This window comes from Sycon ciliatum, chromosome 3, assembly GCF_964019385.1.
Source record: "Sycon ciliatum chromosome 3, ocSycCili1.1, whole genome shotgun sequence".
In the NCBI taxonomy this organism is placed as follows: Eukaryota; Metazoa; Porifera; class Calcarea; order Leucosolenida; family Sycettidae; genus Sycon; species Sycon ciliatum.
Window position 1 is genome coordinate 42,625,669 of NC_088645.1, and position 19,398 is coordinate 42,645,066.

Below are 19,398 nucleotides of genomic sequence, written 5' to 3' on the forward strand. Positions count from 1 at the left end.
GAAATCAGACATGGTACACACCTGACCTGCGTCAATTTCAGCGGCGACAGAATAGACTGTACCATGCTTATTTGCGAAATCCACAATCAACTGAAGCAAAGGCAGCGTACTGTGTATCCAGGAATATTTATCGTAAGAAAATCCGTGCTGCCAGATCTGCCTTTCTTGATCGCAACGCTGCCAGTATCTCGAAGGGTTGCACGAAAGATGGATATGTGTGGTGGAGGAGAGTTAAGGATTTTTGCAACATTTCAACTCGTAAACCATTGATACCAGATTTGCAAGATGGCGATCGTCGGACTAACACGCAATTGGAAAAGGTGAACCTTCTTGCACAGCATTTCGCCAATCAGTGTACGTTACCACAAGAAGCAAATCAATTCCCTTGTTTAGATTCCTCCCTTGACACTACCACTCCTCGGTTCCAGATGCCAACATTTTCACCAGGTCAAGTCCACTAAGACCTTACAGATCTTTCGTCTCGAAAATCGACTTCAAGTAATTATGTTATTCCAGTACTCCGGTCCATGGCTGATTTAGTATGCGAGTCCTTGTCTTACTTGTTCAACTCCAGTCTATCCACATCACAATTTCCCAGTGCAAGGAAATCAGCAACGGTTATTCCTCTTTCCAAGTGTAAAGGAAGTGTTTCTTTGCCCACGAACTACCGTCCCATTTCACTGCTCCACCCCATCAGCCGCCTCTTCGAATCCCGCATAGCCCATCACCTGAACAGCTTTCTTTACCGTAATTGCAGAATTCCGCCCAGTCAATTTGCTTACGTTCCACAACGATCAGCTACGGATCAACTCATTCTTTTGACCCATCAGATTGCCCGTCTCTCTGATAGAGGCCAGAGATTTGACTGTGCATTTCTCGACTTCCAGAAAGCGTTTGATAAAGTACATCATCCTACGCTCCTGGGCCACATGAATGCATTCATGGCACCAGAGGCACACGCCTAGTTTGGGTCCTACTTGCTTGACCGTAGTCTAAATGTGAAGCTGGATGGAACTCCCTCTTCTCAATATATGCTAAACTGCGGTGTTCCCCAGGGTTCGTACCTTGCCCCTCCGCATTTTCTTTTGTATATCAATTCCCCTCTGCCTCTGTCTTTTAAGGCTATTCATACTTCATTTCGCGTACGGGAAATTCATCGCGCGACCTTCCCGCGATGGCTTTCCCCTTTGCGACGCGTTTCCCGTACGTAAAATGAAGTTTGAATAGGCCTTTAGTCTCTAGCTCTGTCTTTGTATCGGTCTCTGTCTTCGTCTCTCTCTTCAAGAAACCAGACATGGCTTTGTTATGGATATCCGAAATGCAAAGTGCAAACATGCAGACAAGCATTAGTATCAGGTGTTCACTGAACAGCTTCTTGAACATATGGTTCTCCGACTATGGAAACCATGCATGATGCAACTCCACAAGCCCCCCCCCTCCCCCTCCTAACCCTTGCCCTCAAAGCATACATAAAAATGCACACACCTAATCAACAAATCCGTTGATCCCCGAGCTGCAGAAAGTGCTCTATGTCAGAAACAGAACTTAGAACATAGCAGACTCAGGGGAGACGCACAATAAAAATAGTTTTCAGTTCACAATTCACATTCCTGCTGTGGAGGCATCAAGGAAAGAATGGGTAAGTTTGGAGGTGACTATAGAGGTAAGAGTAATATTCACTCAACCAATCTGGGTATATGTTACAGGGGATTAGGCAGCGTAAAACTAGACAATTACTTGACAACCAGAGAGATGTGAAAACAAAGATTAGCAACTTTCTGATAATAGAAAGAAAGTGAAAAGCAGTACAGTTTGCATACTGTAGTTATCATCAGTGATTGACTGTAGTTAGTAACCTACTACACTCACACACTCATATCCAGTGTGTACAGAGAACCAGGAGTGTCACTGTCACCTACACTGAGTACCAGTGTACTGCCAAACAGTGTGAGTGATGGAGTGTAACAACTGTACTCTGGCATAGCTGGTAGTGGATAGACCTCACCAGATGAAATATCATATACCACACACTTGGCAGAAGGAGTGTTGGGGCAAATAACCATGCAATGGTCAGACAGTGCGCATGCTGCACTAAACTTCAGCTTAACACCATCAGGTGGAGTGGTGGACACCCACCTACCATCATGGTGTTTGAGAAAACAACCAGTAACACCACCAGCTAAGTACAGTGAATCAGGGAATGTAACAAGTGATGCTTCGCTGCATGGTGGTGGCAATGAAGGCAATACTAGGCTAGTATTGGATGGTGAAGAAGAAGAGCTCCACTGCTTGCTAGCTAGAGAATAGATACTAACATTATTTTGATCTGTTCCATAATGCCTGCCACCATATAGAGAAATAGCATCAGCACCTACATGTAGAGTACACCAGGCATGCTTACAGTGCGACGGGACGTCCGTAAGTTTGGTCCACTGACCACCATCACCACCACTGCGGCTGCCATCACCGTTATCTGGTGTGTCACAGTACTGCAGAATAGAGTACACCCGTGTGTTGGTGCTCTTGGTGTATGTGTTACAGTGCATGTACAGCATACCACCATGGGATGCCAGTGATGGGGCTTGCAGCTCACTGTATTCACTTGGTAGGTCAATACTGTGCCATGTCTGCAAGTCTGATGTCTCCATGATATTGGAGATGTACACACCATCACGCCACACAGCAACCAGTTTGTCACTGTACGTGGCAAGCATGGCATGATTACCATGCTTCTGTCCTTCAGACTTGTTCCACTGCGTAATCAAAGAAAACCACATACCGGATAACACACAGGCACAAAAACAGACATCAATAGACACACACACACGCTCACTCACGCACACATACACACACATACACACACGCACACACACACACACACACACACACACACACACACACACACACACACACACACGCACACACACACACACACACACACACACACACACTCACAAACACAACAACAACAACAACAAACACATGCACACACGAACACACACGCACACACACACACAAAGAACACACACACACACAACGCACACACACACACACACACACACACACACACACACACACACACACACACACACACACACACACACACACACACACACATACATGTACACATACAAACCGCACATAATAAGATACATAAACAGAAATGACTACAAATCTACTGTAATGTACATGCAAGGTCTTCATTGCAGAAGATAGGCAGGGAGGCACAGTCCGTTGGTATTAGACCATGATGTAGAAATGAGAGGTACCCGGTTCAAGTCATGATTGGAAGCGGAAGGATTTTTCCAGCTGTACTGCGACCTGCAGAGAATTGGGTCACCAGTAGCCTTTGGCAGGTAGTGCTGGCTGAATATTTTACAGAGGTCGGTGCTTTTTCTGGTAAGTTTCATTCATGTTTGGTATGTAGATAAAAAAATAGAGCAGAGGTCAAGGAAGTGCATGCCATAATGTTTGTATGGTTCTGACAATTTCACTGCGTTAAGAGCAGAATGTGCCAGTTTTTGAAGGGTCAGTCACAAGTGACTGGTGTTCTTATTTTTTACCAGGTCAAAGTACCCCTGCCCCCCCCCCCCCCCCCCCCGCAATCGGGTCACTGACCTGGCTAACCTGGTCCTGGAGCAGATACTGGTTGGTATTTTTCTAACCAGAACATATATTCATGTTATTAGAGAGGTTTTGCATTCCGAATTTCGGATTGTTTTTCGACTGTGCCTTTCCGAAAAAGTGCTTGCTTAAAAACGGCATTTTCAGTGTTTTGCATTCTGAAAATCTGATTCGACTTCGTTTCCAAGGGTTGCCATGGAAAACGAAATGGAGAGAGTCGAAGGCGCCAAAACCGAAAACTGTTTCCGTCCAAATCTTGCAAATCCGGTTTTGAGGTATGCTGGTACCATGGTCCAACAGCAGCAGCGTGTGGCAGCAAACTTTGGGTCAGACGAGGCAAGAAGTTTTGCAGTCTCCTCGGATCCCACAGAGCTGCGAACAAAGGGGTTGAGCACAAAATAGGAGTTGCCTGAGCAGGATCAAATGCATGCCGGGAAGCCGGGGCAGGTCAAACTGAATTTGGGTGCGGTTCGAAGACGAGGCTGCGAGGACGGACCGATGGTGGACCGAGTGATCCAACGGCTGAAGACGAGGTTGACGAACTATGTCTTGTACCAAGAGTACATAAAAATGTACTCTTGCTTGTACTGTCAGTAGGCTCCATGGCAAAGGAAGATAGAGTGTGATGGAGTGTGAGAACATCTAGTCAACATGGCGAGAGCAGCAAAAACCAGCAAAAACCAAAACTACACACGTGGAAATTTTTCAAATATAATCAGTGAGAGCAGCAGAAAACAAAAATACACACATGAAAAATATTCAAATATGCGCTCCTAAACAGGAAAGAGCCGAAAATCCATTTTCCGAAAACCATGCACTTTCGCCACAGCACTTCCGAAAGTTCGACTACTTTTTCTACTCTTGCCGCCACATTCCGAAAATATTTCCGAAATTTGGAACGCAAAACCTCTCTATTGACGCAGGCAACCTCTGCTATACTGCCTCTGGTTATACCCGAAAGTTTGTTGTACGTCATGCGATTGAAATTAATCAGTTATTTGTTAGCACAAGTCGAAGATGTCTAGTGAGAGCCTGTAGACCGATTGTTTTCACCACATACACACCACAAAATGACGGCATACTGATATTAAACACCACATTTTGGCCGCAAATTCGAAATCAAAAACTGAATTCCACGTTTCATGTGAGACTCAGATAGAGCCTGAGTTTCCCACATTCGTAGGAACTCCACAACCGTCGAGGATCACGGTGCAGATGCATCCCCTGAAGAGTCAGGAGGAGAGCACATCACACCCACCATTATAGTGGTCAAAGATGTAGAATCTCATTTGCTGCATCCATGCTTCTCTCGGGGCCAGGCCAGGAGTTCCCAATTAACCATGGGTCTCAGCACGGCTGGAAAAATCCTTTTGTTTCCAAACATGAGTTGCAGCTATTACAGTAAAACCTGGTGTAAGTGACCTCTGGGTTAGCCAACTCTGGGTTAGCGACCTCTGGGTTAGCCAACTCTGGGTTAGCGACCTCTGGGTTAGCGACCACCTGCTATTAACCACCTCTGGGTTAGCGAACACCTGCTATTAACCACCGTTTTTACATGCACTGACAGTTCTACACAGACTCTGCGAGACCTGGTTCTAAAGACCACCTGGTTCTAAAGACCACCTGGTTTTAAAGACCGCTTTTACATGGATGCAGCTAATGGGGTCGTTCTCGGTACTTGTGCCAGTGGTTGTGAGACTTATCCACTCACCCCCACCGTTAGGCGCTGCATCTGCCGCTAGGGTTTACCGGGTGTTAGCGGCCGTCGTCAGTTCCCTTCGGGAACGGACACGATAAGTTACTCTCTTTTTTATACTTTTGCTTGCACCGTAAATGTGGTGGCTTAAACCAGGTTTTACTATATTTGTTTCTTCTGTTTCTCACCCATGCTCCTAGACCATTCCATTGTTAGCCATAATTAGTTACAAAATCCATGGCATGTTCTATGATTTTTTGGGATAGTTTTTGGGGATTACACCTAGGGCTGAGTCGGGTAGCATTTTCTTCGGGCATCGGGTTAGGGTAGTTTTCCACGGGTAGCACGGGTACCCGATCGGGTAATGTTTCCATGGTAACACCACCATGCACCCTTTCCCATACACACTGAGTGCGTTCGATTATGCCCGCGAACCGTCATGAATCGCCCCTGGCTATTCACATCACCCGATGTGAATAGGTGAATGGATTCCGAATCAATTCCAGAGCTCGTGACATGAAATCAAACGGCGAGATTCCATTCAAGAATCGAGTCGCGGGCATAATCAAACGCACTCACTGGGTAGACATGAGGAGTATTGCCGTGATTACATGAATTTGTACACGTGCACTGTACATGATGTCATCTGCGACTTCGGGTTTTCAGGTACTATTCTGTACCCGTCTACGCGAGGTCCTCGCGGGTAGCACGGGTACCCGACTACCCGTGCACACCACTAATTATACCCAGGAAAGGTATACATACTATCCACACTTGTTTGAAAGTGCTTCCAAGTATCTGGTATTGACACCTGTCTAAAATTGCTACCCCTAAGTCTGAAAACACAACGGACTCGTTCAATCTTACCTTTCTGCGTATCCTGATGTTTGCAATCTGTGTTGGGGTTGGCATAGCAGGTAAGACATGATATCCTCTACCAACGGATGAAACAGCTGTGCTTGCAGCTCCTGTGGCCTGTGCCTAAAAGCAGCAGAGAGGCACCATCAAGAGAGAAGGAATCACATAGAAATGAGTTATGAAGCAACTATCCACGACTGTAACAAGATGATAAGCAGTCAGAAAGTGCGATAACAGGGTACAAAACTGACAGGCCACTGAGACATTAGATTAACGACCTGAGACCTAGCTCTAACACATCTCCAGTATGCATACCAACAGCCTCGACACACCGAGCGAACGACGCCAAAGCAAACAAAGAGCGAAAAAAGAGTGCTCCAAATTGTAGTTATACCGCATTGTCATGTTATTAACTGGTCTCGTTAGCGTCCTGTAACGGTCGGCATTCTTTGTTGCCATGGGACTTAGCTTGTGTACATTTTCTCTGCGCTAACCTTCCCCTCATTGGTCCTTCCATAATTTTGAACCTTCCAAGCTGGAAGACTGTTGGTTTGCGCACTGGAGATGTGTTCTAGGTCTCAGGTCGTGCTAGTTGCACTGGAAACTATGCACCAAACTGTCACAGTGAGTTAATGAGGCACAACCTGGGACAAAAAGGAGCCACATTTGGGCAAAATTGCATATTTGGCCTTGTGCGGATATCTTGGTCGCTACCGACATTGACTCTGTTGGATATCGTACAACAGAGGTATGTCTTTTAACTTACTCTAGTTACTGCAGGAGAGCCAGTCACGGCAGGGGCAGTGGCAGAAGTTGAACTTGACTGGCTGTCTTGTGCAGCAATGGGACTAGAAACAGGTACCTGCAGTTTATAACAACGGCACAGACACACCAACACACGCACACACACACACACACACACACACACACACACACACACACACACACACACACACACAAACATGCACACACACACACATACACATACACATACACACACTCACACACAAATATGCACACAAACAGACAAACAAATGGTTTGTTACCTGAGAGGTTTTATATCTGGCAGTGACCGGATATCGGACTGGATTCTAGAGGATACCCGGTTATGTGAAAGTTGTATTGGTATAATTATAGGGTGGTGCATGTCAGGGAGGGCATTATGAATTTTTACTGTTAAACTGGCAATCAGGGTGAGGGGTTATATGGGGGATGCTAAAGACCAGTTGACATTCAACAGGGCGTGACGTGACATGCCTTTAGAAGGAACAGGACACTCATGACGCTGATTGACAGCGTCCAATGTGATTGTCAGAAACGAGAATGCAACCGTGCTACCGTACAAACCGGGAAGTGTAGTACAATTTCCCGACTAACATGGAATCATACGAGAAAAATCATCAAAATCAAGGCGAAAATCATCTGGTGTGAAATCCGTTGTCACACAGGATTCTGACAAATCTGCTACGATTTTCTTACGATACGATTTTTCGACCAAGAATCGCAGGATCGATATTTGACCCAAAGGTGGGCTGACTTTTAGTGCTTTCACAAGCTGGAGCGGACCTTCAACAAGGAATTTCACCATGACAGCAGAGAGAGTCGGTGAAGATTGTGAACTAGCCCTTTCATGCTTTTGACCCTGTAGCTTATGTATATAGAAACTATCACATCTCCGCTCTGGTATCTATCACTCTCTAGTGTGGCTGTGTACAACTTGTATGTGTGTACACAGTCAGGTCTACAAGTGAAATACCTCACTATTGAATGTGTGAACAGGTAGTTTGACTCATCCGACACAGTCAGCAGATTTCATGTCGGAGGCGGTGTCGAAGCATTGGCCGATAAACTGGCCTAGTGTGAAACCGGCATTACAGACAAAAAATGTTGTTTATATTACCGTAGCTGTTGTAGCAGAGGCAGTGGCAGAAGCAGAACTTGACAGGCTTTCTGAGGTAGTGGTAGGCCTTATCTGCAGCTGACGGAAACACACACACGCACACACACAAACACACACACATTTGTACATGCGAACACAAAAAAACATCAACCCAGCAGTTGGTCGTACATAAATTTCCTTTAAGCCAAGTTACAGAAAATTTCAGAACACTATTGTCAAGCCTACCATAATGGGGCTTGAAAGTGATGACATCAAAACGGCCAGTCTGTAGTAAGTCCACGTCAGATTTCTACGTTTGGATCCACTAACGTGTGACTTTGCTATTGCCTACAGTGTGTGAGTGCATAGCAACTACCATAAAGTCGCGGATAAAAGCCGGGTTTGCATACAAGCACATCGCGGATAGAAGCCTGGAAATCAAACGGGTCAATGCATATAAGCCTGTCGCGCGTAGAAGCCTGGCTTCTATGCAAGCGCGGATCGGGTAGGTCAAGAGTGCATGCACTATTTACAGTGCACAGTAAAACTGCCGCCATACCGGTAGTCAGTGGTAAATCTACGCGTGTTGCGCGTAGAAGTCTGGCTTCTATGCAAGCCCGGATCGGCCGATGTGCATACAAGCCTGGCAAAAATGTCAGTGGTGCATGTAAGCATGGTTTGCATACAGGCCTGGTTTGCATTGAAGCCTGATGCAGGAAGCGGCTTATGTGCTTATAAGCCCGGGTTTTATCCGCGACTTTACGGTAGTTGTATGCACAAGTAGTTGGGTACCCGTGCTACTCGTGAGGATCTCGGGGTAGACGGGTACATAATAATACTCTAAGTCGCAGTTGACATCATGTACAGCGTGAGTGTACAAATTCATGTAACACTCCGCATGTCTACCCAGTGTGTAAGGGAAGGGGTGCATTGTGGTGTTACCATGGAAACATTACCCGATCTTCGCCACCAGTTGTCACCCCATCCTCATCAGCCAACCCAGTAAATTTTACCGGCTATATCACCTTGCTGTGAGTAAGACTGCTTGAAATGTGCTTAGGTCCATACAAACACTGGATCCATGAGGATCCAGTTTTGAATTTTTGAAATTGTTGCTATGCTGTGACGTAGCACTTTCAAGCCCTATTATAAACCTGATTGCAGGCACAGATTGCAGTTGTCTGACGTCATAATCTTCCAAAATAAGCAGTGTTATAGCGAAAACAAAAATGAAAGGGGGGAGGGGTGGGGTGATCATCTGATCCACAATTTAGTGAGTTTTACCGCCATCTTGTGCCTCCATTCTCTGCTGTGCTAAAACAGGATGTGTAAGTATAATGCATATAAAAAGGTGGCGATCGCACTCTGAAGGTTGGAGCATTCTCTCTGAAAGGGGCAGTCAAAAAGTGAAAGAGGGCTTGGTGCCGCGCTATGTCGCCTTATCGAGAACCCTGAGAAGTTCAGCAGGCCCTCATGTTTGGGTTGGTGTCCACTGTACAAACTTCATCATCCACCAAAACGCGACCTCCGGTGTGGGATCATCCAACTTTTGTACAATTAACGCCAAAGTGGTTTCCACTATCTGGTTTAGTAATGCTTTGCAAAGCCTTCGGACTAGCTGGTTTGGGGGCAAAAGCATTGCGAATGACAATGTATCTATCCATGAACAACACTGACTGACATTGCTATCCAATATTCATGAGGTGCTTGTTGCACTGGAAACTATGCACCAAACTACACCAAACTGTCACAGTGAGGGAATGAGGCCCAATCTGGGATAAAAGAAGAGCCACATTTGGGCAAAATAATAGCAAATCTGGCCTCATGCGGATATTTTGGTCGTTAAAGGGGAAGTTAAGGCAAAAATTAAAATTTCACCAGTTGTAGTCTTCGGGGTGCTGAGTCGAATGGTCTTGGTCCGAGAAAGCTGAGACGCTCCCTTCCTACTTGAATCCCAATCGAACTCGCGCACTTCCACCGAAACTGGGTGACTGCGCCCTACTAGATGGGGATTTGTATGCAAAATGTCACTAAAAGCGCCATTTCGTTCTTATAAAAGCACGGATGACCGCGATTGGCCCATATGTTGTAGTCTTGTGGACGCTGAGTCGACTGGTTTTGGTCCGAAAAGGCTGCGATGCAGCGTTCCTCCTTTATTCCCAATCGAACATGGTTGAAGAAGCGGTCACGTGCTCCTGCGTACACCAGTCACCTGGTCACCGTGCCTGCAGGGTACAACTTACTAGCCTGTTTGACCTTTTTTGGGTGCAGTCCTGTCACTCGAGTTGAACCTTGGTGTGAAAGTTGTCACCTGCTGGCGTGGTGACCAGGTGATTTGGGCACCCAGGACCACGTGACCGCTTCTTCAACCATGTTCGATTGGGAATAAAGGAGGAACGCTGCATCGCAGCCTTTTCGGACCAAAACCAGTCGACTCAGCGTCCAAAAGACTACAACATATGGGCCAATCGCGGTCATCCGTGCTTTTATAAGAACGAAATGGCGCTTTTAGTGACATTTTGCATACAAATCCCCATCTAGTAGGGCGCAGTCACCCAGTTTTGGTGGAAGTGCGCGAGTTCGATTGGGATTCAAGTAGGAAGGGAGCGTCTCAGCTTCCTCGGACCACGACCATTCGACTCAGCACCCCGAAGACTACAACTGGTGAAATTTTAATTTTTGCCTTAACTTCCCCTTTAAACGACATTTAATGCTGATGTTCAATAACTTTAGCTGTGTTCACAACTGGCACGTGTACGTGTGAAACCACTCGTTCGTGCGTATTTTGCTGGCTTTTGGAGCGCCATGGAAACACGCCGAAATGGAAATATCAACATGCTGGAATTTTCAGCGCGTATCAGGCGCGTACCAGCGTACATGCCAGTCACATTGACTGGCGGGGTCAAGACTTAGTACTCGAAGATGTCGCACGCGCTAAATACGACTCGGATTGATTGCTGTTTTTTTGTGAATGCCTGAGCGCGCGTTTTGGTACGCATGAACCGCAAGAGTACCGCGTCCACGCGCCAGTTGTGAACACAGCTTTACAATACCGTAAAATTCCGTCAATATGCCCCGTGCGTATACTTTGCAGAGTGTCAAAAACCGGGCGTATATTTCGGCATGGGCTCATTTTAGGGCATGGGCGTCATTTCGAATGCAATCTGCAGGAGATCAATCAATCAGCAACTCATTGTTGAAACTTCTACCTGGCACTCAAGACCACTACAGAAATGTGAAAACAAAAAGCCGCCAGGAGTCAAAACGGAGGGAAGCGCTTCGTCCTCACGCATCACCACGAGCCACTAGGTACAGGTAAGCGCGACATGTTTTGCTACATTTTTTGGCAGTTTGCTACATTCCAAAGGAACATCGCTGTCCTCGCGCGCGCGCGCGCGCGCGCGCGCCGTGCCAGTGTTGAGTTCTGCACTGTTCTGCGTGCAGTTGGATGGCACGCACTCGATCTACAACTGTTCTACAGTTTGTACGCGAACGCACACTCGCTCGCTGGTCGTTTTGAGTCCACTTTACGCCCTGGGCTTATTTAGGGCATGGGCGCTAAAACGGACTTGAAGTGTACACCACTTAAAACTGGGCTTATTATCGGACATGGGCGTTATTTAGGGTAGGCTTATTATCGGACATGGGCGTTATTTATGGTGGGCTTATTATCGGACATGGGCGTTATTCGGGGTGGGCTTATTATCGGACATGGGCGTTATTTAGGGTGGGCTTATTTACGAAATTTTACAATATACATGTAGGTTATGTCATTTAACTTACTCTCGTTGCTGTAGGAGAAGCAGGGGCAAGGGCAAGCGCAGTGGCAGAAGTTGAACTTGAGCGGCTGTCTTGTGCAGCAATGGGACTACAGACAGGTACCTGCAGTTTATCACACCGGCACAGACACACACACAGAAACACACACACACACACACACAGGCACATGGACACACATACAAACACACACACACACACATACACACACACACACACACACACACAAGCAAACAAAAAGTTCATTCGCATGATAATACAAGTAAATAATACAAAAACATGCTGGATATAATATGTGAAGAAGAGGTTGGTGCGACTTCGGCGTTAGTAGGGGAAGAGTGTGTTGCTCACTACATGGGAGCTCGCGGTTTTCCTGCCGACTTGAATTCTCACTTGACTGACTCACGACTGGCATCCTGAGCACGCGAGAAGTCCATTGAACCATCCACTCGGCAAACCTGCAAGAAAGCACCACTCCCTGCTCAATACACAGTGTTTTGGGGAATTCACCCCTCATCAGTTGAGCTTGAGTAGGCTTAGGAAAATTGGGCCTCAAGAGCACCACTTATATAGTGCTCTCCAGGCATAAACATCACCAGGGATACAAATTTACAGAGACGCTCCGTTTCCAGGGCGACAAACATCTCGGGAACACCAGATAGCAGCGTGAGTCAGTGTCGCTCATGGAGGTGCTGAACAAGCGCTGAGGACAGTTGGCCATTCACAACGTTGTTGCCTCCAAACCATCTAATTCGCAAGCCCGTGCTGGGGACAACAATGTGAAGAAGAGGTTGGTGGGACTTCGGTGATGGTAGGGGAAGATTGTGTTGCTCCCTGCATGGGAGCTCGCGGTTTTCCTGCCTACTTGAATTCTAACTTGACAGACTCACGACTGCCATCCAGAGCGCTTTGAGCAGGGAGTGGAATCGTAGAAGAATTGTCAGAAACTTGTGTGACAACGGAGTTCACATCAGGTTATTTTTGCCCTGATTTTGAAGCATTTTCTCCTATGATTCCATGGTCAGCCAGGAAATTGTCCTTTCCTTCCCGTTTTGTGCAGTAGGACGGTTGCATTCCCGTTTCTGGCAATCATATTGGTAGCCGTCAATCAGCGTCATGAGTGTCCTGTCGCTTCTAACGACGTGTTACGTCGCGCCCTTTCGAATGTGAACTAGTCTTTCCCGCCATGTCACCCCTCGACCTGATTGCAGGTAGTAAAATTCATAATGCCCTCCCTGGCATTCACCACCCTATAATTGTACCTCTAAACCCTTCATATAACCGGGTATCCTCTAGAATCCAGTCCGACATGCGGTCACTATCGGGTATCAAACTTTTACTTCCTCCGTTAAGCAACTTCGTTGCGATTTTACAGTTCTGTCCAAATCATTCTATGGCTACGAACACGCTTTGCAAAGTGGAAAACAAGGCAGCATATGAAAGATATTTATTTACAGATGTCACACAGCTCGTTTCAAAGCAGTCCAGCTTCACTCTTCGTCTGAATCTTATGACGATTCACTCCCTGATGACATCGAGTCTGCATCCTCGCTGACTGTAGCCGCCAGCGCTGCCAGCTTTTGTTACGCAGCCTTTACAAGTTTCCAAAACACGATTATTTTGATCGTGGAGATCGCCAAGTTCTTCGCTCGAACTGTGACCTTGACGACCTCCACGGTGGCGCTGATAGTTGTGGTCACTCTCCGGACCGCCATGGAAAGAGCCAGACAGACCCAAACAAACGCTCGCCATTTTTGCAGTGGTGTGTCGTGCCAGCACGTTTCCACACCCGAAGAAGCTCCTTTCTGGTTTTCTTCGCCACGTGTGACATGTCTGTCTACAGGCTGTGGAAGAACGCCAAGTCGTCGACGTTGAGATCAGGATTTTGCGCCGACTGAACGACAACCTGAATGCCGAACGCTTTTGATTTTCCCTGCGCTGCAAACACAATTGCATTGATTTTGGTTGTGTGCGGATGCGCACCATCGACTCGGTCTAGTAATCGTACAGCAGTGCCTGAGTGCTGGCCGGCTCCTGGACACTTCTTCGAGCCACGCGATCTTTCAAGCTGTTTCTCATTTTCGCACTTTGGTGTCATGCGCGCGCGCCTGGGGTTGTGTTCTGGTGACATCCTGTCGAGAAACGGTTCTGCTTCGCCGATTTTTCAAAGGACTCCACGCTTTTCAGAGGTTCAAAAGCCTGTCAGAACAATGGACGACAACTCAGCTACTCTATGTAGGAGATAGATCACTGACATGTATGTCTAATGCCGACAGAAATATCATGGCAAGAACACTAAAAACGCAACGAAGTTTTGCTTAACGGAGGAAGTAAGTGAACATATTATATCCGAAGAGTATGTTGCTCCCTACATGGGAGCTCGCGGGTTTCCTGCCGACTTGAATTCTAACTTGACTGATTCACGACTGCCATCCAGAGGACACGAGAAGTCCATCGAACCGTCTACTCGGCAAACCTGCAAGAAAGCACCACTACTTTCAATCAGGTTGAGGGGTGACATGGCGGGTGCTAAACACTAGTTCACAATGGAAAGGGCGCGATGTAACACACCGTTAGAAGCGACAGGACACTCATGACGCTGATTGACGGCGACCAATATGATTGCCAGAAACGGGAATGCAACCGTCCTACTGCACATAACGGGAAGGATAGGACAATTTCCCGGCTGACATGGAATCATACGAGAAAATGGTTCAAAATCAGGGCGAAAATCACCTGATGTGAACTCCGTTGTCACACAAGATTCTGACAAATCTTCTACGATTTTCTTATCATAAGATTTTTCAGCCAAGTATCGCGGAGTCGATATTTCACCCAAAGGTTTACTGATATTGAGTGCTTTCACGTGTTGGAGCGGGCCTCCAACATGGAATTTCGCCATGACAGCAGAGAGTGTCGGCGCAGACTGTGAACAAGCCCTTTCATACTTTTGACCCTGTAGCTTGTGTATATAAAAACGATCACATCTCCGCTCTAGCATCTACCACTCTCTAGTGTGGCTGTGCACAATTTGTATGTGTGTGCACAGAGAGGTGTAGAAGTGAAATAGCTCACTGTTTTATGTTTTGAATAGGTAGTCCGACTCTTCAGACACAGTCCGCCTATTTCATATTGTAGTTGGTGTCGAAGCATTGGCCGACAAACTGGCCTAGTGTATAAGGTCACACGTTTTTTTATTTCTATGTTTCTCGTCACCTGAAAATCTAAAAACGTATGCGAGAGGTGGAAAAAATGACCGAAAAATAAAAAAAAGTTGATTAGACCAGTGTTCACACTAAAATCCATCAATAAACCATGCAAAATAGCATCCATAATCAGCAAATAGTATGTGGTAGGAGCTTCTGTCACAATTTATGCGTGTGCAGCTAGATTGCGCACTAAACAATGCCGTCCTTGCATCAAGTGTCGCGCAGGCCAGGCCACATTATGTACATGTGCATGAGTGTGCTGGTCCCCACATGCACAGTCCGTGCAGCACAGTTTTTTCTTTTTTTCTTCCAGACTCCTGAATCGTAAGCACGCGGGTGACGAGAAGCATAGAAATAGAAACGTGTAGCCTAACTGGCATTACAGAGAAAACTGTTGCTCAACTTACCACAGCTGTTGTAGTTGAGGCAGTGGCAGAAGCAGAACTTGACAGACTTTCGGGTACAGTGGTAGGCCTCATCTGCAGCTGACACACACACACACACAAACACACACACACACAGACACACACAGACACACACACACACACACACACAAACACAGACACACAGACACACAGACACACAGACACACACACACAGACACACACACACACATACACACACACATACACACACACATAAACACACACACATGATGTGAGTGCATGCACACACAATAACATCAACCCCTGTAGTCAGTCACACATCAATTTCCGTCAAGCCAAGTTACAGAAACGTTCAATACACTATGGTCCAGCCCACCATAATTATAAACTTGATTGCTGGCACAGATTACAGTTGTCTGATTTCCTTATCTTCCACAACAAGTCCAGCATGTCCTCATGTTTGGGTTGGTGTCTGCTGTGCAAACTACTTCAGCCACTAGGAGCCTTCACCAATCTATGGTCCGATAGGATTTATTGCAAAATCGAATGACGAATTGCGAATGACAATGTATCTATCCATGATACAACACTGACTGACATTGCTATCCAATATTCATGAGGTGCTTGTTACACTGGAAACTATGCACCAAACTGCACCAAACTGTCACAGTGGCTCAATGAAACACAATCTGGGATAAAAAGGAGCCCAATTTGGGCAAAATAGCATGTTTGTCCTTGTGCGGATATCTTGTTCGCTACCGACATTGACTCTGTTGGATATCGTACAACAGAGGTATGTCGTTTCACTTACTCTAGTTCCTGCAGGAGAGCCAGTCGTGGCAGGGGCAGTGGCAGAAGCTGAACTTGATTGGCGGTCTTGTGCAGCAATGGGACTAGAAACAGGTACCTGCAGTTTATCACACCAGCACACACATACCAACACACACACACACACACACACACACACACACACACACACACACACACACACACACACACAAACAAAAGGTCTGTTACCTTAGAAGTTTTATACCCGACAGTGACCGGATATCGGAGTGGATTCTAGAGGATACCCGGTTATGTGAAAGTTGCATTGGTATAATTATAGGGTGGTACATGTCAGGGAGGGCATTATGAATTTTACTACCTGCAATCAGGTTGAGGGGTTACATGGGGGATGCTAAAGACTAGTTCACATTCGATGAGACGCGACGTAACACGCCTTTAGAAGCGATGGGAAACTCATGACGCTGATTGACGGCGTCCAATGTGATTTTCAGAAACGAGAATGCAACCGTGCTACCGTACAAACCGGGAAGTGTAGTACAACTTCCTGGCTGACATGGAATTATACGAGAAAAATCATCAAAATCAAGGCGAAAATCATCTGGTGTGAAATCCGTTGTCACACAGGATTCTGACAAATCTGCTATGATTTTCTTATGATACGATTTTTCGACCAAGTATCGCAGGATCGATATTTGACCCAAAGGTGCGCTGACTTTTAGTGCTTTCACATGTTGGAGCGGGCCTCCAACAAGGAATTTCACCATGACAGCAGAGAGAGTCGATGCAGATTGTAAACTAGCCCTTTCATGCTTTTGACCCTGTAGCTTGTGTGTATAGAAATGATCACATCTCCGCCCTGGCGTCTACCACTCTCTAGTGTGGCTGTGTACAACTTGTATGTCTGTGCACAGACAGCCCTACAAGTGAATTAGGTCACTGTTCAGTTGTGCTTGTGAACAGGTAGTCACACTGCTCCCACACAGTTCACCGATTTCATGTCCGAGTCCATGTAGAAGCATGGGCTGATAAATCGGCCTAGTGTGAAACCGGCAGTACAGAGAATAATGTTGCACAACTTACCGTAGCTGTTGTAGCAGAGGCAGTGGCAGAAGCAGAACTTGACAGGCTATCTGGCACAGTGGTAGGCCTTACCTGCAGCTGATGGAAACACACACACACACACACACACACACACACACACATACACACACGTACATACACACACATACACACACACACATATACACACACACACACACACACACACACACACACACAAACTGTACTGTACTGTATTGACAGCTACCCTAACGGATCACGCCGCCCTCCACCCAAGCATGGGTATGATGAGGGACAGTGGCAACAAAACAAAAAAAACAGCAAGCAGAGAGAGAGATAGCAGGAGAAAGACAGTGATAGTAGTACATCTGGTGTGCGACGTATAGAAAAAGAGAGATACAAAGAAATACGCACAAAAATGAAACAATAATTATTTGAACCTGTATTATTGCAGTTCCGAAACAATCAACCAGGTGATTGAGTGTGGGCATTCGAAGTCCCACCTGGACTCCACTGGAAGAACATTCCACGCAGGGATATCAGCGATAGGCTAAGCGTTGAAAAACAGCCATGAGGACACATCGTCTAGAAGTCCACCGTGCTCGAACTGAAATTGCAGGATCAAACAATTTCCCACGTGTTGTCAGGCAGCGTAACCCTTCTCCCTGCATCACCATCCATCTCCAGGAACCGTAACTGATACTAGTAATTTAGTTGTTGTCGTCGATTGTAGTCATTATTGCGTATCCGCTAAACACAGATCTATCATGCCATGATTTGTACAGTGCTGGCAACTGAAATCCGACCCCCTTGTTCGGGGCGGTGCGCCTGCAAGGGGGTCGGATTTCAGTTGCCAGCACTGTAGTACGAGTAGTAGTGGAGTTGATGACCGTATCTCGAAGTCCGTACTGCGAGGTCCTCGTGTTGTCCATTTCAGCGGGTGTCATCTGCTATGATTGCGACCATGGTGACAGCCTACAATAAGCTGTGTGGCTATGGCGAAATCGCGTGATAGGCTAGCCGGCTGTCATGCGAACTCGATCTACACTCACTACCAGCCCAGGGACTGGTTTACACGACTCCCGGCTCACTAGTGCAATTATTTTTCTCAGTAGTCCCCCCCTGATTCAGCCGGCACTAGTTGACGCTAACCCGCCGCGTGCCACACGATGACCTTTATCTGATCTCTGTTTCAGTGGTCTGCAAACTCTAGTTCGTAACCGTGAGGATATGGGCGCTCACAGAAACTGACCGTCAGTCGGTCAGTCAAAGCCAAAGGGTCAGAATGGGCGCTTTCGATTACACGTTTACACAATTCTGGAACTGGGTTTTGTAATTCTCGAATGACCAAAATGTACGAATTCCGGCCATGTAAACGAACGACTGGAATTCACAACGCATTTTATTCATGCCATATCACAAATTGGATATTCAGCTTCAATTGCCCAATGAAACAGCGTATGCGGATGACGTAGACTTCATCAGCACCAGCCTACAATATTTGCATGACAATCAACCCATACTATCATCCTCGTTAGCGGAATACAATTTAAAAATGAATGAAGCCAAAACCGAATATACTACAATTAAAAGAGAAAAGGACAGAGGAGACGAGCGATGGCGGAACACGGTCAAACTAGGATCGATGCTTGGAGTGGAGGAAGATATCAGTCGGAGAAAACGTCTAGCAACATGCGCCTTACATCAGCTGTGGGTGATATGGCTAAGAGGTAACCATGCCCGTGAACCCCTTCGGATTAGGTTATACGGCAGCTTTATTCTCCCAATACTTCTTTATAACTGCGGCACATGGAGCCTGACAGAGACTCAAGAAAAGAAACTTGACTCGTTCCACCGCCAGCAGTTACGAGCAGTCAAAGGGGTCAAATATCCCCGTATAATACGCAATGAAGCACTGTACAAGCGCACTGGCTCCAAGCCACTCAGCAGAATCATCCAGTCTGCTAGGTGGAGAATGTTTGGCCACATGCTTCGACTAGACACCTCATCCCCGGTCCTGCAGGCTATGTCAGCATACTTTCAGCCAGGAAGCTCAGGGTTCCGAGGCCGCCCGAGAACAACACTCCCGCGATCCATCAACAACGGCCTGAAAAATTCCAG

At 46.6% G+C, this 19,398-nt stretch overlaps 1 protein-coding gene across 1 annotated transcript; it reads right to left on the bottom strand.

Annotated features, from left to right (window-relative positions):
- Positions 1-1,584: 1,584 nt before the first annotated feature.
- On the bottom strand, positions 1,585-17,434 carry LOC135812286 (uncharacterized). The gene is made up of 8 exons (XM_065325655.1): positions 17,299-17,434; positions 16,241-16,336; positions 15,451-15,528; positions 11,841-11,939; positions 8,079-8,156; positions 6,945-7,040; positions 6,188-6,301; positions 1,585-2,753 (listed from the first exon to the last, which is right to left on the bottom strand). Exons 1-8 carry the CDS (start codon positions 17,419-17,421, stop codon positions 1,866-1,868), a joined length of 1,572 nt encoding a protein of 523 aa, XP_065181727.1. The 5' UTR covers positions 17,422-17,434; the 3' UTR covers positions 1,585-1,865.
- Positions 17,435-19,398: the final 1,964 nt, after the last annotated feature.